Source organism: Callospermophilus lateralis, chromosome 7 (genome assembly GCF_048772815.1).
Source record: "Callospermophilus lateralis isolate mCalLat2 chromosome 7, mCalLat2.hap1, whole genome shotgun sequence".
Classification (NCBI taxonomy): domain Eukaryota; kingdom Metazoa; phylum Chordata; class Mammalia; order Rodentia; family Sciuridae; genus Callospermophilus; species Callospermophilus lateralis.
This window is the reverse complement of record NC_135311.1, coordinates 77,422,280-77,449,223: the sequence shown is the minus strand read 5'-3', so window position 1 is coordinate 77,449,223 and position 26,944 is coordinate 77,422,280. Positions and strand designations below refer to the sequence as shown.

Below are 26,944 nucleotides of genomic sequence, written 5' to 3'. Positions count from 1 at the left end.
TCAATTATATCTAGTAAATAATTTACCAATTAGATTGTTTCCTTGACTTGCTATAGGTGGAATCCAGAAAACTCTCTCTCTCTCTCTCTCTCTCTCTCTCTCTCTCTCTTTCTCCTCTCTCTCTTTGATAGCTGGCATTGAACCTAGGTGCGCTTAACCACCGAGTCACACCCCTAGCCCTTTTTATTTTTTATTTTGAGACAAGGTCTCACTAAGTTGCAGCGGCTAGTTTTGAACATGTGATCTTCATGCCTCAGCCTCCTGAGTCTCTAGAATTTCAGGTATGTGCCACCATGCCAGGCTGGAAGCTTGAACTTTTATCAGTTATACCAATGGAGCTGCAGTAACCAGGTTTTGAGTTACCACTCTGTGCACACAAAATTAAGCATTTAACAGTTGTCATGCACTGTTTTGAGTACTTCACATGTGACTTATTTAATCTTCACAAAACCCAATGCAATGTAGGACCCACCTAATATTATTCCCATTTTACTGATAGGGAAAATGAAATACAGTTTGGTCTCATAAGAAGGTACATTCAACAAGTAAACAGAGGAGTCTAGTTCAAACCCAGTCTGTTTCAGAGAGTGTACATCTGAGTATAGCATATGAATAAAAATTCTTAGAAATAAACTTTTTTGTCACAGAAGACCTAAGACTTTCAAGGTATTTGTGCTGCAAGCAAATAGGTTGTAAAGCACATGAAAGAAAGCCAGCAAACTAGCTAGCTGGTGGAATGTAAGTGGATACTTTTCTACAAGTTAATTTAGCTGAGAAGCTTATAGAATACTGTTTCAAAGCAGAACAGACAGTGGAAGTCAGAAGTCCACATCACTCAGGAGAGGGAGACAGCATTTTGCTAAAGGGCAGGAAGGGTTCTTTCTTTGCCATCTTGGGCATCCTGAGGAATAAAGATGTACTGACTCTACTCTTTGCCTTTTGAGTTAAGTGTGGTGCTCAGGATTGTGCATGTCGGTCACCTCAGACTCTGTCCTTAATGCTTTTCTCCTTTCACAGTAGATAACTTCTCGTTGAAAAACCTGGCATTTATTACTCTGATTTTGGAGGTCCTGTACACATAATTTGTATAACTGCAAAGCTTATCATCCTATCACTTAATTAAGTGTTTTGATGGTTTCATGATAGAGGAGGAAGCTCTTGAGCCCTAAAGGAGAGGGTGAGCTAAAATCTGAGCATATAGGATGAAATTGCAACTAGGGGGAAAAATGATATGAAGAACATTATAGAGGCAGTCGTGCATATCCAGATTTTAAATAGTGAATGAATTAAGACTCAATTCTATATAGTGTAAACAGATTAACTTTGTCAGTTAAGTAAGTTACGTGTAATCAATAAATTATTGGATTTTCTATAATAGTGTCCTGGCACATGTAGCATTTGCTTCTGTCTTTTATATGAGTAACTTATTTTCAGAAAAATAGTTCATTCATCTGCCTTTCAACATGTAAAATTTTACGTAACAGCAAAGTGCCAGCTATGGGATGTACTGGGAAGAAACCTAGGCTAAGTTGAGGACATTTGGAACAAACTGCAAGGAGGGACTTACAGTTGGGAGAGGTGGAGATTAGGAAAAACCCTTTCAGTCTATAGTAATATTTTGTTGGAGACAAATGCTCATTTTTTTATTGCATAAATATGTTTGGGCATAGGTCACTTGGGCAATGTAGGATACATTAAGGTAATTTTGCTGCAGGGAGCACTGATATAGGCAGTCTTTGGAAAAGCCACTACAGTTTCTCAATGTCCATATAGAGGTCTGGTGTATAGTCTCTGTTAGCTGCAAACAAGGAAAATTAAACACACTTTGGTATCACTTTAGTACTTAGAATGAGATAGTATGTTTTTGAATTGCTCCCACAAAGGGGTACAGAATCTTCCTAGTCTGCTTTAAATCCTTAACTCAACTTCAGTTTTCTGGTACCTCAGAGTTAGTGGCCAGTTTTCCTGAGCTCCCGGATTACTGAGCTCCATGGGTTTCAATGAATGGATCACTGTTAGGCCCAAATGTGTTTTTGTTTCCTAGGTCCCTTTACCCTCATGGCTGTGTCCGCAGGAGTAGATTAATAATTTTTTTGCCTACTTATCTGGGAACCCATTACTAAATCAATAAATCTTATCACTGTATTATTTGTGACATTTATTTTTATTTGTACCTTATATTATTTTGAATTATGATATTGTGGTTTTTTTTTTTTTTTTTTGGAGTGCATCACATTACATTTTGTCAGTGTATATTTAAACTACTTCGTTATTTTGGAAGTTTATCTTATGTCAATTTTCATAAATAACTTTTACCCAAATTCTTGCCTAAATTTTGGATAACTTTAAGAATATATCCTTATAAATGAGGTTTGGTAATGGTTCTTTTAAAAAAGATTGTACCCATTCATAATCTCAGGAATATTTGAGGCTGCCTGTTTTGTAATACCTGAACAAACAAATCTTTGGTGATGTGATAGGAGACAATGTGTACCAAATTTAATTTTTAAATATATTTTGTGCTTATCAACTAAATTAAATATTTTATGTTTCTGCTGGTAGTTATTTGGAGGCCTTTTATTACTAAAAGGTACTAAACTTTAGATACTAAAGTTTCCTGGGGGCCATAAGTTGTGCTTAATTAAATATGTGTGTGTTTTCCAATGTTTAAATTTCAGAATTGCTTTATCTTTATTTCTAATGAATTTCAGTTTCTGTGTGGTCAGTGCTTTTAGGTTAACGTACATTGTTATATCCATCAATGTTTTTACCTGGTTTTCAAATAAAGACACCAGGATACTGGCAATTGAAGTGATTTATCTAGTCACACACTTCTTTCAGGGATTCTAAACCAAATCAGGTATACCCCTTATCCAGATTTGTTTTGTTATAAAATGGTTATCCATTGTAAAATTAAACACTTCAATAACATCTGTAAAGATCATTAAATTAATGTTAGGAGGAAGGAATATTTAAATGGTACATTTTTAAAATGCAATTATCCACCTGATCATATCCCCACTTCCCATATTACATCACCTTTCAGTGCTTTGGTAAGCAGAGAACTTACTCTAATGATCTTGTTCTTCCTGATTTAATTACCTCTGTGATAAAGTTAAACTGCAAGACTCTATAACTGTTTCTACTCAGTATCAAAACATCCACTGAGAAGAGGAAACTGTAGTAATATTCACTTATTTTGCCTGAATTATTTGAAATAGTGGTTGACAAATATTTTTGTAAATGACTAGATGGTAAATACTTTAGGCTTTGTATGCCAAAAGGCATAACCAAGGGTATCATAAATATTTATATAATGAGAGAAATGAATATCTAAAAAATTTATTGACAAATTAAAATTTTATTATAGAACACTGAAATGTGAATTTTATCTAATTTGCATGCATCATGAAATATTGTTCCTTTGATTTTTTTTAACACATTATATTATTAAAAAAAGTCATTCTTTGTCATGGATCATGGAAAAACAAGCAGTCAAAATGTTATTTAGAATAAATGTGTGGGAAATCTGATAGAGTAAATCTGTCTTTTATTTGCAGAACATTTGAGTAATTACTATATTTTTGTATTAAATATATTAATATATAACAATTTTATAAGAAAAATGAAGTTCATTTGTAAAGAAAACGTATTTACATTTTTCCAGTCAGGAAATGGCAGAACTAGCATTCATTGCCCAGGTTCTTTTATGTGCTCACTGTTATCTCTTTCGTATCAATCATGGAAATCCGCACAATGGATATTAGTCATGATTACTCATCTTAGTCATGATGCTACATGGATTTGAGAAATGTAATTTCCTAAAACATGCCTGTTAGTATAAATCAAATCCTAAACTTACTCTCATTTTCTGATAAGAAGCATTTGATTATTCTCGGAACCCTTAGCAAGCCTTTCTTCTGTAGTTCTTCCTTCCTTGAATAGTAAGCTTTTAAATCCGGTAACATTCAGCATCAAAGGGATGAAATTAAAATTATCTGAAGTTGTAAAGGGAAATAAACATTTAAAGTACCAGGGAAGGGGCATTAGAGTCGTACACCAGGGCACAGCAACACTAGCTCAAACGGGTCCCTATGAACCTTTTTTTCCTGGAACTCCTTGTAATTTGTTAGAATCTCTGGGTCTAGAAGTTGGAACTGCTCTGTTGCCTCTGCACTGTTGGTACCTGTAGGGAGCAGGTATGAAAGACTACAATGGGCCTTAGTGTGTTGGGGCAGGGCCTATACCATTGGATCTGCTACCATGCTGTTTCTTAGTTCTCTTGATGTTCAGCTTGACAGTTAAATACAAGAAAGGATATAATTTTAACTCTGCAGAAAAGTAGTATTATTTCTCTTTTAAGGTAACATTTTATAACTTTGTAATATCAGATTAAATATATCTCCCCCCGACTCCTACCCTGAATGTTATGGTGACATAGATTTGAAAACTTTTGAGTGTGTTCTTTAAAACATATCATTAAAAATTGAACACACCAGGGCTGGGGATGTGGCTCAAGCGGTAGCGCGCTCACCTGGCATGCGTGTGGCCCGGGTTCGATCCTCAGCACCACATACAAACAAAGATGTTGTGTCTGCCAAAAACTAAAAAATAAATATTAAAATTCTCTCTATCTCTCCTCTCTCACTCTCTCTTTAAAAAAAAAAAAAAAGAACACATCTGAATAGCAAAGCACAAACATGATAAAACCCAAAATAACTGAACTCAAAGTTACTACATTGTCATTTAAGAAATGATTTTATAACCTAGATACTATTTTGGGCTTGGTTTCTGTCCTAACTCATAGATTGCAGTTGGTAAAGTGCTTCTATAAGTCATCTGTTTTCTTCAGGAAAGACTTGAACACTGGGTGGGCTTTCTGCTGTTTGTGGGAATGGTGGTGTTGAGGTAGTATTAATGGTTTGTTTGCCTTATTCCAGAATAGTTTAAAGGAGGAATCAGAATGTGCTAAGGACACAAATACTTAAGGAATAAATGAATAATGCTGTTTTCCACTTGGTGATGGTCTTCATTATTTTGTTCATATCCATTGCACCTTGAGATGAGGTTCACAAAGTGGGCTCACCACTGCATTTGATTTCTCTTATTAAGGCATTTTGCAGTTTCTTATTGATCCAGGAGCATTTATTGACAAAAGTAATAGCACACTAATTGCGGTGTGTACGGGAGTATTGTTTATACTACTACTATTACTACTACCACTACTGCTACTAATACTAATATTATTATTATTTATTTTTTTGTGCATGTATGTGTGTTGTGCTGGGGATTGAACCCAGGGCCTTGTGCATGCGAAGCAAGCACTATACCAACTAAGTTATATCCCCAACCCGCTATTATTATTTTTGTCTTATTCCTTGCTTGGTTAGTTGTTCCCATAAGCTCCATGTATCTTTTAGAAGTTTATCTTTGCATGTGGTTGTGAGATAAAAATAACTCTATTATTAGAGAGTCTTATATGTTAGTATTAGTGATCTCACTTTAAAAAACAGTCCTGGCTTACAAAGTTCTTTGAGGTCTTAGAGGAAAACACTGCCTTTTTGGAAAGTATGTAGGAAGCAGTTCATGAAATTGCTCCTTTCGTCAGTGAAGAAGAAATTAAATATCTGGCACTTTTTAAATGATCAAATTGTTAGCGTGGGTAATACTTTGTGTGGATTGATTTCAATTTGTGTTATTTTTTTCCGTATGAATTGTGAAGCAAATACCTCACAGGCATGTATCTGGGAATGTACAGTTTTCTCCTGTAGGACGTGTGTTTGAGTCAGCTGTGGTTGAAGTGATTGCCTTTGGATTCCTGTGTGGGAAGGAGAGAAATGAGGGGGTGGTTTTAGTGCAGTTTCAATGTTGTTAACTCTTAACTTCTGGGGTTAATATTAATTGGACCCCTTACAGATACCTTTGATGAAGAAGGAGTTCTCAGGGAACTCCTTCACATATTTAGAGTTTGTTCTTGCCTAATAAAAGCACATTGACATGTAAACCTTACATACATTCTCAATTTAGTTTAAATATACCTTTTTGCAAATGAAATTTTGGGTAGTAGTTTTGTGACTTAAAAAATATTGTTGTTTATGTTTAAATATAGCATGGTAATAACAAAAAGATGCAGAATCCAAATTTTAACACTTTTTGATCTGGGAGACCTGCCTGGGAAATCCTTCAAATGAAGTCTCTGCTCTGATTAGTTTTATTCATCAGACTTTAATACAGTGACAGGAAAGGAAAAGAATTCTATTTAGCTAAGCACGGCTTGGGTCAGTCATTAGTACTCTGAGGCTGGGTGGAAAAGTTAATGGAATTTCTGATAACAAAAGGATAATAAAAGAAATCATTAAATAGAAGATTATATTAAATAATCAATATAGAGGTAGAAAGAAATTGTCTTACCTGAAATGATGAAATTGGTGTTTTGTTATTCTGTAATTATTCTCTGTTGACAGTGAATAAATTATACAGAATTACTTCAGAACTTTAATTTGGTAATACAATGTGAACAACCTAAGAAATTGCATTTCTGATGCTAACTTCTTAAGGTTAAACTGGTTTTTAAATAAGTATAAAAAATTAGAATTGTAAACAATAGTTCCTATTTCCCTGGGAGGGAAATGGAGGGGAGACAGTGTAAAGTTACTAGTTTCCTTTTTTTCTTTTAAATGATTAATGATCCCAACTCTGGGATATTTTGAATTCTAGAAGTTAGTCAGTCAAGGGCACATTTTTAAATTGGAATCTCATTGAATAGAGAGCTCTTGTGAAGATATCTTTGTCGTGTTTATATTTTTATCTCTTTACATTTATATTTTTTATAAAATATTTTCTGATAATATGCATACTTAAATGTAATATCAGAAAATTTTAATATAAATAAAGATAAAACTGTAGAGGCTTTTTTTTCTTAAAATAATTTTATATTCTAGTGTATATTTGACATCTTTTTGAATATAGGAATTAAAGTATGAAGCAAATGGCAAAATACAGTGAAAATTGAATGCCTGCTGGGTTCCAGGTACTTTGTTGAAAATCAAGGGTATAAAAATAAATAGAATTTATTCCCGTTCCATTGCAATCTCAAAGTCCAGAATGGGAAGAAATACAAATTCAGAGCATGTTTTCTACTCTGTTAGAAGAGCTCACAATTATGCACACTGATTTCATTAATACACCCATTTATTTAACATATCTTTATTTTGTGTCCTCTGTGAAGAATACTACAAACTGTCTTTTTATGAAGTTTTGGCATTCTAGTGTTGAACCAGGTAGATAGTGCATCTTTATTACCCTCACACAAGGATCATTTTCATTTCTGTTTACTTTATATCCCTGGTGTCTAAAAGAACACAGGCACATAGTAGGTGCTAGGCAATTATTGGAAGAAATTGGTGGCCTATACCTGAGGTCAGATTTCCTTTCTCTATGGTCAAGGATGCCTTGAACTGGATCATAAAGGCTAATTGTTGCCTAATAGAAGATGAGCAGAACATCCTGTGTGGAGTGAGTAGTTTAAACATTGGCATTGGGTAGTTGTGTGATATTGAGGATTGATATGAAATTCAGTCAATTAAAAAAAAAAGAATATTGGAATTAAAGTATTATTATACATGTGAACTTTGGAAAAATTGCAGCTCTGTGCTGAGACTATCAAGAGTGTCTCTTTTGTGACTTATGCTATTTTTAATAGATAAGCTTGTCAGGAATTTTCCTTTTAAAGTTTAGTATTAAATAAATAGTATTTTATAACTGAAATTACTGTTTTAAAATGGTACTTGTTAATTATTACTTAGTGGTAGATAATTTAGAAATTTTTAAATGGGCACGATCAGTTTCTTTCTCATAAGGAGTTTAATCCCAAATGTTTTGAAGGACTCATAGTGCATACTTTCTCTTTAAAATATTGAGAGACTTGTCAGAAGTGGCAATATTTGAACTTAACAGCTGAAGATATGGTACAAGTACATTTTTTTTTTTTTACTTTAGAGCATCCCAAGTATCTAGAATTTGGGACTCTTAGCAAATATCAAAGTTAAAGCTTTTTTTCTTGAGGTTTATGTAATTTGATTTTTGTCCATTTTTTTGTCTTAATTTTTTTATTACACAGTTCTTAGATATTTTTAATGTATTTCTAATGGAAAACAGCATTTTTGACAAACTGATTTTGCATAACAAAATATTGTAAATATTTAAATAAACTGCAAACATTTTTTTCTAGAATTAAAAAATGCTTCATAATTTAAAACATCCAATTCATTTTTTTTGAAATTTATCTAAGATGAATAGAACTTTTTAATAAAAATGACACAAGAAGCTAAGGCATATTATTACTTATTTATATTCAGCTAATTATTTTGTAGTTAACATGATTTTAAATTGAGCATTTTCTGTTACAAAAGTTCCATATTTCTGGGAGGATTTGGTTGATGTTTCACACTAACCGGATTTGGGTACAAATTGGTGTTTTTTTGGCCAGTGTGCTTATGTTACAAAGTAACAATTGTATTCTTTTATTTTCTTTTAGCATGAAAACAGGGTTATAGGTGACATGTGTGTTTTTTTTTTTTTAAACCCTCTGCCTGTCACAGTTTAGTCTTGTCACATACTTCAGATCTGCAAGAGAATTATGTGTTAATGAACACAAAAGAGTTATTTTAGGATTTGATTGATAGCTATTTCTGAAATGGAACTAATCAAATAAATGGAAAAACAGAGTGACCTTCTATAAATTTAAATAAAACAGGGTTTTAACACACAGCTTTTGATATAAAAAGTTTTATTATACATCCTTGAATTTTAAAACTGTGTTCCAATGACTCCATGAATATGCAGAGATAAATGGAACAGTTGAAATATTAGTGAATTAATTTATCTTTGAGATTTACTTTTAACACTCATTTCCATTTTAGGAAGAAATATCATTAACATATATAAATAAGAATAATTCAGAGACTTCATATGCCTTCTCTCATAATAGACTGTGGCTTGAGTTAATGTTTCAATACAGCTTGGAGTCACAGCCTCAGTCCCATAGAGGTCCCTGATAATCAAAAAGCATTGTGCTTCCAGGGGCCCTCAGACAGCATGAACAGTAGCATCCATGACAGGGTTTAGTTCAAAGTAATTAAGGAAAACAGTACCAGAAAAGTTGAAATTTTTATATTACAGCTTAATAACACTTGTTATAGGAATGCATGATTTTATAAAAATGTGTAAAGGATAGACTGAGCAGAGATAATGGGAGAAAAGCAAAATGTTTCTAATCAAGTGCTTGAAGTCCATTACAACAAAGTATGCATACTATTTGGTGTCAGAGCATCCTATGATTTTGTAAAAATGTTTATACATGATTGGAAATCCAGTGACGGAATTCCAATTCTGGTCTTAGGATTCCCACAGTAGCAGTGCATCTGTTCATTAGGACTTCTCCCCTGAATGTGAATGATTTCAGTCCTGTGTCCCAGCACCTGTTGCTGGGAGGTATTTTTTCCCAGTCACTATCCTAAAGCACAGAGAGTTACTGCTTGACATTCTGTAGCTTGAGGAGGGGAGGCTGTCTCTTCAGAATCATTTGTTCTCATTGGAGAAATGGAGCAAAACAGTTCTTTTTACTGTAAACACTACTATTTGGTGATATTCACATTTGCACAGCATAAAGCTGCAATATTGTTTTTTTGTTTTGTTTTGTTTTGTTTTGCTCACTGGGCTTCCCACCAGTTCTGTCTTCAATTGTCAAGATTGCAAGATGGATTGTATTATGCTTTGCTTGTTGGGATGTTTTGGGTTTTTTTCTTTGTTGAAATAAAAAGAGATTAAAAATAGAGTTTAAAATAAATATCATAGTAATGGTGTGGTTAAAAGTCTTTAATTTAGGGATTTCTTGATGTTGATTATGTTGACTGAGCCATTTATTTGAATGCTTGGCCATGTGATATACTCTTTACTTTTCTGCTCCTCTTCTTCACCCAATACTGAAGGCACCCATTATACCATAACTCTGTCATCTACAATTGGCTGAGTTTCAGGTCTTAATTTCATTCTTACTGGATATGTAATCATCGAAAATATAGTCATTCTGTACCTCAGTTTCCTTCTCTGTAAAATGGTGATCACAGTAGTACCTATCTGTATGGTTGGTTTGAGGACTTTTAGTTAGGAAATACTTGTAAAGTTCTTAATGGAACTTGTGTCAATGATGGTACAGAGAATCTTCTTCTCCCCAAAACAAATGTAAAATTGGACAGAATTGTCAAAAGCAATCATTTTGGCCTCTGAAAATTAACTAAAGCCAAACAACTAGTGGGGAGCATACATTTATTGAAAATCTGTTAGAACTTCCACTATGAGCAGTGGAAGTTGAAAGCCTTCCAGTGTGAGGCTGCTCCTGCCCCTCATCTCTCATGGTTAGCTGTCATTGTAGTAGCTTCATCAGAAGAAGGCTGGCCTTCCAACGCAGTGACTTTGCTGCCAGAGACAGTTGACTTGATTCGAAGTTCAGGGTGGAAACCAAGACCCAAGAGCATTGTCAATAAAAACAGTAGATGCTGTAGGAAATAAACATCTGCCCCTGCCTCTCCCCACATGGTAGCTCTTCTACCATTTGCTGTGGTCCAAGTTACAAAGCACTATGCAGGCACCACCAGGAAATGAGGAGCCACTAGATCTTTAATCATTCTTGACTAACTAGGAAGATGCACACCTGTACAGAGAGGTGTGATAGGGCTGGCAGAAAGCAAATAGCAGGCTGGTTTGAAAACTATCTGAACTTTGAATACTCTTCCCAACACCCATATCAGCAGAGTGGAACATTACTATGGGCTCATAGTTTTTGTGCAAAGTTTATGTCTGATCATTGGCTGACCACTGAGCTATATGAAGACAGGGTAACTTCTAGGAACCTCGGCTAAAAGGTAAAAACAAAGCAACAAGCAGAGATGTCGGTAGCTGTACACAGTGGTGGAGACAGATTTTGTAGATCAAGTCAGGACACTAAAAAGAAAACACAACAGCTACAGTTTCTCTGGGGAAAGTAATATGAATCCACAGTTGGTGGATTAATAACAGAATATTATTTGGAATGTATAGTTTTCAAAAACAACAGAAAGTTCACAAGATACACAAAGAAACAGGAAAATTGATCCATAGTCAGGAGAAAAAGCATTCCATAGAAACTGCTTCTCATGTAGACCCAGATGATAGATTCAGCAGGAAAACTTTTCAAAGCATCTATTATGAATATGTGCAACGATTACAGTAAAACTGTATTAGAGAATTAAGAGGAAACATTACGACAATAATTTAACAAATACGAAATCTCAGTAGAGAAATAAAATATTACTTTTAAAAGGCCTTAGAGAAAATCTTGTTACATCTTAGTTGTTTTGTCAGTGCGTTGTAGATTAATACCCCACCTGTAGCCTTACCCCCAGTGCATCCCATCTTTATCTGAACCTGGAGATTCGAATTCAGTAGGTCTGGAATACAACTTGAAGCTCAGTCATGAAAAGCTTCACTTACAGCCATGTTTGTGATCCTGCAAACTAACAACAATAAAAATTAAAGGGCTCAGTTTAAAAATCAAAGAGCTTCATAATCAATTCTGTGTTTCTGACAAAACAGTAAGAATTTTGAATTATGGCTCCAAGCCAGTCTTTTAATAGCATGTTCTAATATTCCTCACATTTTCTAATAATATGATTTATTCTGTTTTATTATGGAATTAAAATTGCAAATCACCTCTGCCTTTAAAGTAGATTGTACTCTAAAATATTATTTAATGTCACTTGTTTGAGGTTCCACATAGCTTTTTCCTTTTTCCACAAATAAATATCAGCTTCTAAATTTGTTTTAATTGAAAGTATTTATATAATAGTACTGATTTAAGCTTAGTTATTTGACAGGAAAGGAGGAAATTGCTGTTGTCTGTCCCCCCCCCCCCCACCGCCTCCATACACACACACACACACACACCCCATCTTTCAAAGTTGGGCTTGTTTACTGCTATTGTCCTGACATTTGTCTGGTTTTGTTTGCTCTTTTCTGTGTTTCCTCTTCATTGACAGTGTGCCTCACATATATGTTCAATGTGCTCATAATACCACAGATCTCAGTAAAAGCCTGCCCAGGTTTTTTTTTTTTTTTTTTTACTCAAATATTTTGTTTTAGTAATTTTAATAGTTTACCATGATCCCCTGATGGTTTCCAGGTTTCAGATATCACATTCCCCACCCCACCCACTTCCTGTTCAATCCAGTTACACCTTTAGTTTTCTCAGTAGAACTAAGCAGTCAGCCAGGTTTGAGAGTTGCCAGTCAAGATCACACTAATATGTGACCCATTAACCCATTAAGAACATTATTTGTATCTTGGAAAGAAGGTGCATTTTTGTCTAGGTGACTTTCTCTTCCATTGAATTAGTAAGAAGCATTGTACAATAAGGATTCAAAGAACAGTTTTTGGCATTGGGTTGACCTGGACACAACCCAGCTCTTCAAGCTGGATGTTACTTTTGATTTTGAGTGTCAGGACCACCCAATAGGACATGTTATGCTCGAATTCGGGACCCCCAAAGACCACCAGAGACCCAAGATCGATGTAAGCAGCAAAGAGGTGTTTATTGCAAGCTAGCTTGGTCCTCCGCGCACACACACAGCAACTGGTGACGCTGAGAGGCCGCGAGCCCAGGGTTTGCAGCAGTTTTATACATTCTTTGGAGAGGGCAGGGACTTCACATACATCATAGCAAATCATCACACACCATGGGAAAATCAAATAACAACTCTAAAACATGATTAGCACATTTACTGGCGGGAACAAGTTGGGTAGGGGTGATTGGTCAGTACAAAAGGGGTATTCATTTGAACTGATTGGTTTAAGTCAAGAGGGGTGTACGTGCTGAACTACATGGTTTCCCAACTTGTTATCAACCACCATAAAATACTGGGAGGATCATCTGGTATCCCAGGTATTTCCCTGTCTCATGCTGATTGGTGGCTGCTAGGGGGCTGCTATGGATCCCCACCTAGCCTGACTGAGTCAGGGACACCTGGTGCAGCAGATCTCTCCTGTTATTTGTAGATAAACAACTTAGCAGGGTGGGAATGTTCCTAGGAGTGCTCTGTGGGTTTTTCCAAGGACAAAGGCCATGTCCCTTCCTTGGACAGGCTTTGCTCTGAGATAGAGGCTGGTTTTTCAGACACATGGGATAAGTTATATCATGCAGAGTAACTGAAAGTATAAAGATAAAAATAAAGCATTGTCTTTTATAACAGGAATACTATAGATGGTGACAACCTAGAGAACTGAAATAAAAATTTCATGCACGAGAGTTTTGATGTGGAGGCTGATCCATAAGTACCTACCAGGCTGGCATAGCACAGATGTTTGTCCCCCCAGAGACATATTTGCTATCCTTGGCTTTCTTTTTTACCTTTTGTCCTATGTTCTGTAGCTTTAGGGGAACCCTATTTGAAAATTGTAATTCAGACTTCAAATTGTAACCTATTATTCTATTCAAGAACTTTTTTTTTGCGGCACACACGAACAGTGGTTGTCTACACTTGACTGGATATACAATAAGTAAATTCATATAGCATTTTAAGTATTTTAATGCACACTTCTCATCATTTTAGAGCCATACAGGTAGGAAAAATAATATCACAGATGTTTCATCTTCATTTTGCAGATTACAACCCTGAAGCTTAGAGAAATTTTGCCATTTTGGGTCTTTTAATTGATTTGATTGGAGCAATAATGTTTCCTTTGTCTGTTGAATCCTTTCAGCCATGTCAGTGTCTATAAGTTGAAAAGGTTAACAGCTGTGTTCCACTGTCTTAAGTATCTTACTTATTTTGGGGAAGAACTGCTAAGACAAAGGTATTTTGGGGATAATGATGCTGATAGCAAATTTATATGTATACATTAAACAAGAAAGTATAACAGAACTTGTAATCCATTGCACAAACGAAAAGTTTTCCTTGATTAAGGTTTATTTATGATATTTGTAAAACTTGTCACTGTATATACAGTTGATCAAATTTGTCATTTTTCTTTGGATTTACTGAAAAGGAGCTCTTTAGCTTGTGTTTACACTAGGTCATGCAGAAAATATTTTGTTTGAGTCATTTTAAAGTATCTTATAAGGACGAGTCCAAGTAAAGATCTATTAAAGCAAACTGATAATAAATTTCAGACTTGGAGTTAAATGAATTTCTGACATCTTTTGACTGTAGATGTGAATCATATTATTGGAAAGTGTATTGTTAAAATAGTTTCACAAATTAATTAAAGTCTAATTTTCTTATTTTAAGGTTTCAGCAGAGCAGCTTTACCATTTGGGTTAGTCAGGCGAGAACTGTCCTGTGAAGGTTATTCCATAGATCTGCGCTGCCCAGGCAGTGATGTCATCATGATCGAGAGCGCGAACTACGGTAGGACAGATGACAAGATTTGTGATGCGGACCCATTTCAGATGGAGAATACAGACTGCTACCTCCCAGATGCCTTCAAAATCATGACTCAAAGGTAAATATTCATGTACTTATGGTTGCGTTTTGTCTAATATGTTTATCCAAGTTTGTGAAATTAATGTGATTCCAAAATGAATAGACACAGCCCATATCTCAGTTTATGTATGAAACTGAGTTGGATTTTTATCACACTACGGTTGATTTTTACTTTGTTTTCTACAATATTCAGACTTGTATATTATTTTAATATAGTCTGAAAGAAGGATTATATACTACATAATCTTTTATATATTATAAAAGAGGAAGAATAATAATTCAAATGTAATCTTTTTTAGAGCTTCAAAAATTTGAAGTATTTTATGTAATAATTAAGAAGGTTTAAATGTTTAGGTCTTTGTCAATAGGTGCTCCTTAGCTTTTTAAAAAAGTAAGCCTTATCCTGGTGCAGTGGCACATGCCTGTAATCCCAGTGGTTTGGGAGGCTCATGCAGGAGGATAGCAAGTTCAAAACCAGCCTCAGCAAAAGTGAGGCCCTTAGCAACTCAGTGAGACCCTGTCTGTAAATTAAAATATAAAATAGGGCTGGGGATGTGGCTCAGTGGTCACGTGCCCCTGAGTTCAATCCCCAGTATCCCCCCTCCCAAATAAATAAATAAATAGTAAGCTTTAGTTTTTTGGTTTTTAAAAAATATTTTTAGCTGTAGATGGACACAATAACTTTATTTAGTTTTTTAATGTGGTGCTGAGGATCGAACCTAGTGCTTCACTCATGCTAGGCAAGTGCTCTACCACTGAGCTTCAACCCTAGCCCAATCTTTAGTTTTTAAAAGCAATTTTAAATTCTAGTAAAATTGAACAGAAAGTACAGAGTTCCCATATAACTCCGATCCTCACATAAGCACAGTACGTTTTCAGTATCTTTTACTAAAGCTGTATGTTTGTTAAAGTCTGTGAACCAACATACACATCCTTACCTCCAAAATTCATTGTTATCTTTTGTTTTGTTCATGCTTTTTTTTTTTTTTTTGGCGGTGAGGGTGGGAGTATACTGGGAATTAAACCCAGGGCACTTATCTGTGAGATACATCCTCAGGCTTTTTAATTATTTTAAATTTTGAGACAGGTTTCTCATTAAGTTGCTGAAGCTGTCCTTGAACTTGTGATCCTCCTCCCTCCACCTCCAGAGTTGCTGGGATTACTGGTGTGCACCACTATGCCTGTGATCATAGTTTAATCACGCTAAGAGTCTTTCTTGGTGTTTTGCACTCTCTGAGTTTTATAAATTGTTTAACAACAGGTGTCCACCATTGTATCACACAGAATAGTTTCATTGCCCTAAAAATTCTCTGTGCTATTCCTCTTTTCCCCCCACTTTTTCCCCAATGACTCCTGATAGTTCCTTGTCTTTTTACTGTGCCTATAGTTCTGTACTGTCATATAGTTAGAATCATATATAGCTTTTTCAGATTGGCTTCTTTTCACTTAATAATATGCATTTAAATTTTTGCCATGTCTTTTCTTCCTTCATAGTTCATTTATTCTTAGCAGGGAGTAATATTCCATTGACCAGACACTACCACAGTTTATTTTTCTGTTTAAATACTGAAGGGCATTTTGATATCTTTCAAGTTTTGGCATTTATGAATAAAGCTATTGTAAATATCTGTGTGCAGGTTTTTATTGTGGACATGTTTTCAGGCCTTTTGGGTAATTACAAAGACTGTGATTGCTGGGTTTTATAGTAGGAGTACATATACTTTGATTAGAAACTGTCAAGCTGTCTTCCAAAGTGGTTGTATCATTTTGGATCCCCACCATCAATGAATGGGAATGCTTCTTACTTCACACCCTTGTCAGCACTTGGTACTGACCATGTTTGGATTTAGCCAATATAATTCATAGGCAGTGGTACCGTCTATCTCCTTGGTTTAATTTATAATTCCCTAATGATGAAAGGTGTTATACATCTTCTCATGCATATTGCCCTCTGGAAGTCTTCCCTAGTGAAGTGTTTATTTAGTCTAAGTTCATTTCTCTAATAGCTTGTTTCTTTTCTTATTGTTAGGTTTCAAAATTTACCTTGTATATTTTGGATAATATTAAAAGAAAGAATTATATCTTTTCCAAATATTTTCTTCCAGTTTTTGGACTTCTCATGCTCTTGATCCATAACTAGAGCAAACATAACAAAACAATACTTTCAGGTTACAGGAGTACATAGATGAGTATACACTCTATGGATAAAGTCCTCTCAACAGTTCAGACAACTTCTGGTGGTCTTTCCTAACAGATTGAGCTTTTTTCACTCATGATTGCATCTTAATTTAGAGGAGTATAGAGTGCCATCAATCTAACACATATGTTAATGTGGGGAACATATTTCTGAGTAGTAAGTGAGATTTCCTCTATTTTTAAAGAGCATATCAATAGGGGTAAACATTCGAATAAGATTCTACTCTTTATAATTCAAACAATTCCTTTCTTTTTTATTACCTTGTACATTGCTTTAGATTATTTTTAAGACAAGGCATAAGGCAGATTGTCTTTTCCTTGAAGTTCAGAATCCCATTCCCACCCCCACCCTTACCTCCCACAAGCAGGAAAATTAAATTTCAGGGCAATATAAAATGTGATATCATTGAATGTCTAAGGCACTATATTTTTTGTTTTGGTTATAAATTGGTCTTTAGCTAACTTTAAACAGATCACCATTCAATAAGGTAGGAAAAGGAGTCTTAAGCGTGTGTACATACACCTTCAGATACTATAAAATACCTGAATTCCTGGGTTGAGAAGTACACTTTGATAATTGAATTTGATCAGTTTTATTTCTCCACTAAGTCCTAGTTCATTAACTGCAGAAAGTAGTACGTTATATAGTAACTTGCTATTTAAAATGCTGATACTGTTCATCAGGACTTTTTAAGAAACCAAAACATATAAGTGTACTTTTGAAAGATTCCCACCAAAATGTTTTTACTTTCAATTCTTAATGAATTTTGTTAATAATTAGTCAAAATCTCATTTGCATAAAATAAATTATGTTTTAAATGTATTCTTATTTAAAACATAAATCTTTTATGAACTATGTAAGTTGAGAATTGTGATCCATGAAATCACAGTGACCTGAAAATCCAAAATCTGAAATACTCAAAATCTGAAATCCTTTGACAGGTTGCAGTCAAAACATAGACCCACTCAAAGTATTGTGTAGAATTATCTTCAGACTGTATATATAAGATACTTTTAAAACATATGCAAATTTTATGTTTGGATCTTCACAATATCTAATTGTATATATCTAGATTGGGTTAGGTTTCAAGATTTACTTTGTACATTTTGGATAATATTATTATCCAAAGTACTGAAAATCTGAAATGTTTTTGGTCTCAAACTTTTTGGATGAGGAATGCTAAACCTGTAGAACATTTTGTACTCAGTATTTCAAAATTTGGGAACTGCTTATGTCAGGGAGACTATAAGATTCATACTCAGAAACAACCATTTATTTATTCTTCACATGTTGATCTGTTTGTTCAGTGCTAGTATTATGAATTAGGCATCTGAAAAGCAGACTGGAAAGAGATAGGAAGTGAAGAAGTTTTATTGATGATTACCTATTTTTACTAGGCTAACAAATAAAAAGCAGTGGAAGTTGGTACAAAGAAAATGTTTGAAAGAACTGGCTTTATGGTCTTGTACATTGTAGCTAATTTTTGTTTGCCTGTTATTATATGCACTTAAGTACACAGCAGATACCCAGTTACATATGTCAAACTTATGCTTGCTCATATGAATATCATTACATGTTATAGAAAACAGGCAAAATAAAATGTCAAGTTATTTTCATCATTTATTTTATGAATGTGCAACTGCATTTCTAGATATGTGAATGCTTTAGCAAGATCTAGAGATTGTCAGTATTTAAATTCTATGAACATAAGTAGTTGTTCTCTCTACCCTTCTTATCAAAACCTCAAATAGTATATGATGTATTGGAACAGATAAAAAGGTAATAAAACTATTAATGGTTAATCCCCCCTTTTAAGTTGTATTACACAGGGGTTATAATTATTTAATAATCAGAATGACAGTTGAAACACAAACATTTTACTTAAAAGAAAGACAAAGTTAAGGTGATTTCAAAATTAGGTTCATAAGATGATTTTAAAATTAGTGGTAGCTTGTAAGCACCCCAGACTCTGTGTGTCAGAACATGAACCTTTAAATAAGACTGCCATTCAGTATAGCATTTCAAATAGCTATAAGAGAAACAAGAGGGCAGCATTTTTGCCCCTGTATTATTGTGAATGATAATAATAGTTATTATTATTATAACCTTTATTTTATCTGTTTATTTATTTATTTTTTTATGTGGTGCTAAGGATTGAACCTAGGGCCTCGCATGAGCTAGGCGAGCACTCTATTGCTGAGGCACAATCCCAGCCCATGAATAATTATATTTGAAAGTGTAGACTATTTTGGCTCTTTAAAAAACATCAGGCCCCTAATAACTTAGCAAGTTTTTATATTTGTACTCCTCAAAAAATGTGATTTTTTAAAAAAGTAATGCAATAAAGAGAGAGAGAGTATTATTTAATATAGAAGTTTCTCTATGGAAAGCTCAAATGAGAACATTAGACTTTTTCCATTAAATTTGAAAGCACCACTTTCTGCATATAATGATGGAAATCAAGAAATTTAAGTACCAATTACAGTATTTTTTGCTTTGCATTTCAAGTTTTTTCATCCCTCTCCTCTACTGTTTCCACTTTAGCAGTTTAGAATGAAGTAAATAAATTAACTTGTAATTCATATTTGTGATCATAAAAGTATTTCTATTCACTTCATATTTTCTATTTTCTATTCAGTTTAAAAGTATAAAACTAAAGCTCTCTTAATAACTGACAGTATTCTTTGAATTGCTTGGGATCAGAGGTATTTCAGATATTTGATTGTAGAATATATGCACAGACGTTACTAGTTGACCATCCTAATCTGAAAGTCTAAAACTGAAAATTCTCCATCTGAATATTTGAATTTGGAACAGTTCAAAGATTTGATTTTCATATTAGGAATGCTCAAATTTTATGTTTGCTTTTAAATATTCTGAGTAGCTCATCCTAAAAAGTATGAAATGAAATTCTTTCTTAAAATGATTTATATTTTAATACATTACAGAATAGTCACCATTGCAGATTAAAAAAAAATTTTTTTAGCACTCTCTGAAGGTAATTGTTATGGGGCAACTTAAAATAACAATGAATTATAACATTTTGAATTTATTCACAAAAATATTTCTGCTATTACTGTGAAGTAATTGATTAATAAGTAAATTAGAATTTAGCTAAGTAGTGTTGTTCTTTGCAATACTTGGGTACAATCGAGTAGGTGTCTTAAACCAATGTACTAAATTGTACCCAAGGTCCTCTTCTCAAACGATTTATGTTCTTCACTTGAGAATCTGTCCATTGTGAGCAAGGTAGTTTGATGTTTTTAATTATACTTTAAAATATGTCCTTAAATTTTTAGCACTTTGGACTAGATACCTAAAAGAAATTAAATATGTCAATATTTTTTTATTTATTTTCAATATTGGTGTAAAGTTAAGTTGCATAGATATATTCTGTTTTACAGAGTAATTCTTATCATCTCATGAGTATTAGTGTAGCTTTGTAAATACAAAGAGGCACTAAAATACTAAGTACTAACCAGAAGAAGTTAGTGAGAACAGGTGCTTCAGTTATTCTCTGTGTTAGAAAGGTGTTTTGTGTAATTGATTGAAAGATAGATTCTTTTGATTGCTTGTTTTTGAATTGTCCCAAGGAAAATAAAGGTATGGCTTAGATTAGGGAATTGGCCTGGTTACTTACACACTTTCAGTCAAATTTTTTAATACACACAGATTGCAATTGGCTAGCATATCAAAACATGACTTCGTTAGGCTTCTGCCTTTTTATTTTTACTCCACATATTTTTTATTGGTTCATTACAGTTGTATGTAATGATGGGGTTTGTTGTTACATATTTGTACATGCACACAATATAACTATAATTTGGCCAATGTCACTACCCAACAAACCTCCCACCCCCAAGCTTTCTTATTAAATAAGATTTTGGTTGTTTAGCCATTCACATGAGTGGTTAAAGAAGAACATACAGAAGAAGCAGACATAAGCATAAAGTTGATAGTTTCAGGTAAATAGATGATATCATCCAACAATATTATGTAGTTTGAGCATATAGAAGTCCTAGAGAACACCTGTATTTAACAGGTAGAGATAAAATTGCCCTTAAGGAAAACACAGCTGGCATTGGAGGATAAATGTCTTATAAGCCTGCAGTGAAGTACAAAAGAGATATAAGTTTCTCTTGATGTTTAAGATTTCTGATCTTTTTGACAGCTCAAATTAATACTCTCTCTCTCTCTCTCTCTCTCTCTCTCTCACACACACACACACACACACACACACACACACGATTTTCAACATAGCAGATTTTCCAGATAGAAATGAAGAAAATGGTACTCAGCCTTGTATAACTGAGCAAGAATTAGGTAGTTATCTATTCATATGGTACCAGGTAGTGAGTAAATATATGACTTACAAATTAGAGGCATAAATCAGGGATTTTTTAATCCTAGGGGAGAGAGAAAACTATCTACTTTCTAGAACTCATTAATTTAATTAATTTAACCTAAGTGACAATGAGGTTGGGCTGATGAAAGTAGGCTCTAAGATGTGGGCACCAGATAAATCTGTTTTCTTCCTATACCCCATTCAGTAATTTTCAGTTCTTGACTTTTTTCTCTGTATAAACTGATCAAGGCCTAACCTGTTATTCTATGTATGATAATTACATTTTATTTAACATTTTTAACCCAAGAAATTTTCTTTTGCCCCTGAGAGTTTAAAGGAACGTGTGAATTGTTTTCTTTTGTTTCATTACATAATCATCATGCAAAGCGAGACCAGAAAATTTAAAGTGTCAATTATAGCATTTGGTAACAAGTAAGTCTGCCTGGAAAGAACTATGCCTTCTGTAATGTGCAGAGTGATCTTTCCCTTTGCCAGGCCACCTGCCTGTCCCTGCTACTAGGCAGGGAATGTAACTAGGGACCCTCCATTGGGTGGGAAGTATGGTGTAATTAGGCCATAGCTTATATTTTTAAAAGGTTACTGAATATCAGTTAGAGATGTACAGAAAAGTGGAACTCATCATATTCTAACTTCCTTTCATTATATTTAAAGAATCCTTGTCATTTTAGACAGTACATTTCATTTCATCCCTGCATGTGTATTCTCACTGATTTTTAAAACATCCATGGGAAGGAGTGGCAATACATTATAACTTTTCTTACATTGTGAGCCTTTGAAAAAGGTTTGAATTATTTGCCACAGGGGCTGAAATCTGAGATTGTCTATATATTGAGTGATTAATACCTTAGTGAAATTTTATAAAATTGTATTCTTAAATAACTTTGAATTTCAGTTGTTACGTTTTAATTTTCCGATATTAATAGGTATTCGTAGAAAGTATTTAAAAAATGAGATCCTTGAAAACACACACACACACACACATCTTTACTATAAGAAGTGATGAACTTCAAAGCTTCTCAGAATTTAGCCAAGAAAATTCATTAAAACACAGTCACAGTTCTGCTGGCGTTCTCCGGCCGACTTCATGATTATAGATTTCAGTTTGTACATACTCTCTTTGACACACAAACCCCTCAACTTTTTTATTGATCATTCAGTCTTCATAAAGAAGCTTTGTGTCCAAGTCAGAGGCATATTAAAGAGTTTATTTTATTAATACATGTTTCCTGATCTCTTTTTATAGGTAACAATAAATATTGCATTTACCTTCCTAAAAGGTATTCAGATCACTCTCTCAATAGTAGACTTTTTTGTTTTTCCTGAAGGAAGATATCAGGCTAATCTGTCTTTTCATCCAAGCTGATGTTTCATAGTATTTTGGGAATTGGTATATTTTATTCTTACATTATTATAAGTGCTTACTAGTTAGGAATACTCTTAGTATTTGTTCAGTATACTTACTCATTCCCATAGGATCTATGCCTGCTACTTCTGAGAAACTACATTCTTATCCTTATGCTATTTATCCCAAGTGCTTTTATCTATCTATGGTGTCAGGTTTATCAGCCATTTGTCCATTAGGATAGAATACATATGGGGAAAAATAAATAACTGTGATGCTACTAACACATCATTTCCATGTGATGTACTTAGGTTATTTTCTGTTAGTTGATGGATTTCCACTAATTCTCTCACTTGCCACTGAGTTGTTTTAAGACAACTAACTGGAATTACAACCACATATCTTTGGCCAAGGAACTGAGAGGGTACAAGTATAGATTCGTGAACCTAAAGATAGTAATAAATAACCATTAAAGCTCAAATTGGAATATCTAATTGGACACATTCTTTGCATGTCACTTACTGATGGACATTTAAACCTAAGCTCTCATTATAGAAGGGGAGACTATTGGCAGTAAAAAAAACATGACCATATTAAACATTCACATTTAGTGTGCAAGAAAGATTAATAAATTACAAAATGGCTTAGAAGACAAATCATCTGAATATCCGTTACAATCTAGCTTGTCAAATGAAGGGGAAAAAAGTGGTCACATCAGTGCTTCTGCATCACAGGGATTCTCTGTTTCTCCTTTTAAAATGAAAATTAGTAAAACAATTTCCTTCCCAGATAATGAAGACTGAAGAGTATAGATGTGAATTGCTTGTTTTCACAGGTCTTTCCTAATTATAGATGGGATTTACCTCCTATGTTACTTGGTCAAGGAAGCAGTGCCATTTTCTCTGAGGACATTTATATAACTGGTTTTCAATATAATGTAAGGATTAGTCTGTGAAATTTCAGAGGCTTGCATTTGAGTAACACCTTAAAACTTTGAATTCTCTTTTATTTTTGGACAGATGCAGGGTGGGGAGGGTAAGGTAAGTTAGTTTTTAAAGCAAAGCCATAATTTTAACTTTGGTGATGGGGCTTCAGTTTATATTTTTCATAGTTATCTTTATTGTTGAAAGTGGAGAGGTAAAGAACTAGGATCAAAATCCATAAAAGCGAACATGAACATTTCCTTCATTTGACCTATAAATTCAGTATATCATAATGATCTATTTATAGTTCTTTTCATAGCTTTAGGGATTATTTATTCCAGCTCTCTCATTTCAAAGATGAATGTTATGAATGGGATGGCACAAGTATTTCTATGGTACATATATTGTCCTCTATCTTGTAGTATTTTTATTCAACTAGAACATTCCCTGGTGTACACAAAAATATTGATTTCTATTTACAAAGTAAATAAATTCAAATCAGTTTATTAATTGATAGAAACTTTATTTCCCTAATTAATATTTCTGAATCAAATGTTTAAAATTCAAATACATTTCATTTATTAGCTAAAGAAAATTATTGTGGCCAGCAAGGTTTCTGATGGCATTTTACTAAAACATATTTATCTAAATGAAAGCACACAAGAGCTGCTTACATAAGACAATGTTCAAATACCCTTTTGAGTATTTTGTATCTAGGTGTGATTTATTTTTAGTATGTACCTGCTTTCTGAAGTCATACTACTAATAATATAAAAATTTTATCTTATGAGCATCCTTTCTAAAATGTTATGCTTTTAACCATAGTTCTAGAGAATAATAATGAAATTTATTTTAGAATTTCAAGTCAAAGCCTAGTCACAAATTTTGCTTTCAATTTTTTTTCCTTCTATTCAATACCCCATGCTCTCTTAGGCCAGTACTACTAAAATATAATGCATGTTTTCTGCCAGTTTTAAATTAGAGAACAAATGGACTGGGGAAGTAGCTCAGAGGTAGAGTGCTTCCCTTGTACATACAAGACCCTGGGTTTGACCCCAGCAACCCCACCTCCATTTCACTCCTGAGAGAGAGAGAGAGGGAGGGAGGGAGGGAACAAACTCAAGAATTTAGATGTTTTCTTTTTCTTTTTTTTTTTTAAGCATGCTGTACGGTTTTTAAACATTTTTTTTAATGTTGTCGATGGATATTTATTTATTTATCTATCTATCTATTTATTTATTGTGATGAGACTCAAACCTAGTGCCATGCAAGCTCTCTACCACTGAGCTTCAACCCCCACTCACAAATTTATGTTTATTATCAGGAAAATAATACTGCTGAATATATATTATTTGGAACGTGTAATTATTTAATGAATAGTAACAAAATACAATTTAGGATTTGTTTTGTATTTTGTTTTGTTAAGGGTTGAATTCAGAGGCACTCTATTACCAAGCCGCTTCCTCAGCCCTTATTATGTTGTATTTTGAGACAGGGTCTCCCTAAGTTATCAAGGTTGGCTTCAACTTGGACCCTCCTGCCTTAGTTGCTGGGATTACAGGTGTGTGCCACCATACCAGTTTAAAATTGATAATTTTTTAATTCTAATTATTCTTGTACATTTAATGAGATTTCTAAGTAAATAAAATGACCATATATTATTTGGTACAGAAAACATCCTTGGCCATTGTTTTATCCCAAATCCCTGTATTTTTTCTTATTAATAGTTTTAGGAGAAGGGTAGCAGGGGTGAATCAGTGTCACTCTTAATAACTCTTTACTATCTAATTTTATACATAAAGAGTGAAGAAGATTTACTATTAAGATACATAAAATAGTTAAATTGTCTCTTATGTTGTAATTAAGTTTCTATATATCATATACAGAAATTGTAAGCATATATACCATTATAGCAACACAACAGTGGCAATAAAAGAAAACACCCAGTATCTATATTCTAATTTATGCATAGTTTAAATAAAATTATTCTGAGTAATTTAGGTTCTGATGGCATTTTACTTAGCACATAGTAATCGGTCTTACAGATTTTAATGGTCCATTCTTCTTACTTTATCAAGTGTTTTCCTCACATATATTACAGCAATCTTATTAGTTTTTTTAGTGCTGTTTGTTATTCTACAACTATTTGTAGTGCTAATATCTCTTTTGCATATTTCTAGGGAAAATCTCTTTGTGAAAAATTATAAAAAAATAAGTTTGTAATTTTTCGATACTTATTTCATATAGATCAATCAAGGATATTGTGTAACAAATACTTGTACCAGATTTTCTATGTTTTCTTAATACGCTATATGTAATCATGAAAACATAGTTTTAGAATTATCACAAACACATCACCTATGATCTTGATGGGAGCACCTGAAATGAGAGTTGCTGTATATGTGATTTTTCTGTTGGTTTTTCCAGACCACAGATCCGTCATTCTTATTGAACTTACCTGTAGTTTCTTAATATGTTACTCTCTCTAAGGTGAATTCTTGGTAAATCCATGAATCTAGTAATTCTTAAGGTTTCAGAACCGTTCACATAAACGGGTCTCTTCCAAAACATTGGTTCACAGGACCATCCATATAGTTTTTGTGTGCTTTGCAAGAGTACAGTATTTAAATACATCCCTTAAGGTTTTGGTTTAATTCTCTTATTTCTCTGTGACACTTTCCCTCATTATGGTGACTGAAGAGTAGCCAAGAGCATTTGGGGGGTCCCTTTTAGTGGAAGTTCAGTTTGTGATAAATTCAGTTTGAACATAGTGGGGTGTTTTTATGTGGTTTGTAGATACTCATGTGCAGTTTAGTTATTGCTAGATATTTTGGTGAAGAAATGACCTGTAAACATATCCCTGTTACCCGTTATACTTTTAACTGATTGTGACATAAATGTGCAAAGCTGGATGTCATGTTACAGTTTAAATGTGTCTTGTGGCACTTGGGATAGGTGGGAAGTGGAAGAGAAATAATGTTTGTAGTATATCAAGCCAGAAACTAATCTGTGGAAAATTCTTTCAGTCATTAAATGTGTAAGACATTAAGGAAACATTTGGATTTCATACACATAAAACCAAAGCAGTTTTATCCTATGTATTCTTGATGGAATACATAGGTTACATAGAATGCATGTCAATTTTATTTATTTATTTATTTTTATTTTTTTTTAAGAGAGAGAGAGAGAGAGAATTTTAATATTTATTTTTTAGTTATCGGCGGACACAACATTTTTGTTTGTATGTGGTGCTGAGGATCGAACCCGGGCCGCACGCATGCCAGGTGAACGCGCTACCGCTTGAGCCACATCCTCAGCCCACATGTCAATTTTAGTATGTAAAGTTGAACACATGCTTTGCTTTCCTCCACTTTTTATGAGAATACTACAAAACAGAAATGATCAGAATGCCAGTGTTTGTGAGGCATTGCATCCAGTATGATGTGGTACTGTAGGTGCAAATTTTATACATCCAGCCGTGAATTATAATAATATAAAAAGGAAGTGTTGATCAGCCACCCCCAAGGAAAGGGAACATTGTAGAAAGCGACAGTATAAAATTGTTATTGGAAGATAAAAATCTTAAAATATGCAACTAAA

General features: G+C 33.8%; 1 protein-coding gene across 14 annotated transcripts in view; it reads left to right on the top strand.

Annotated features, from left to right (window-relative positions):
- Adgrl2 (adhesion G protein-coupled receptor L2) overlaps positions 1-26,944 on the top strand; it is a 183,910-nt gene that overhangs the window by 85,110 nt on the left and 71,856 nt on the right. For all 14 annotated transcript variants that reach the window (XM_076863656.1, XM_076863660.1, XM_076863658.1 and 11 more), the window contains exon 3: positions 14,322-14,535. In XM_076863656.1, the coding sequence (XP_076719771.1) occupies positions 14,322-14,535 (214 nt within the window). The remainder of the gene's footprint in view (positions 1-14,321; positions 14,536-26,944) is intronic.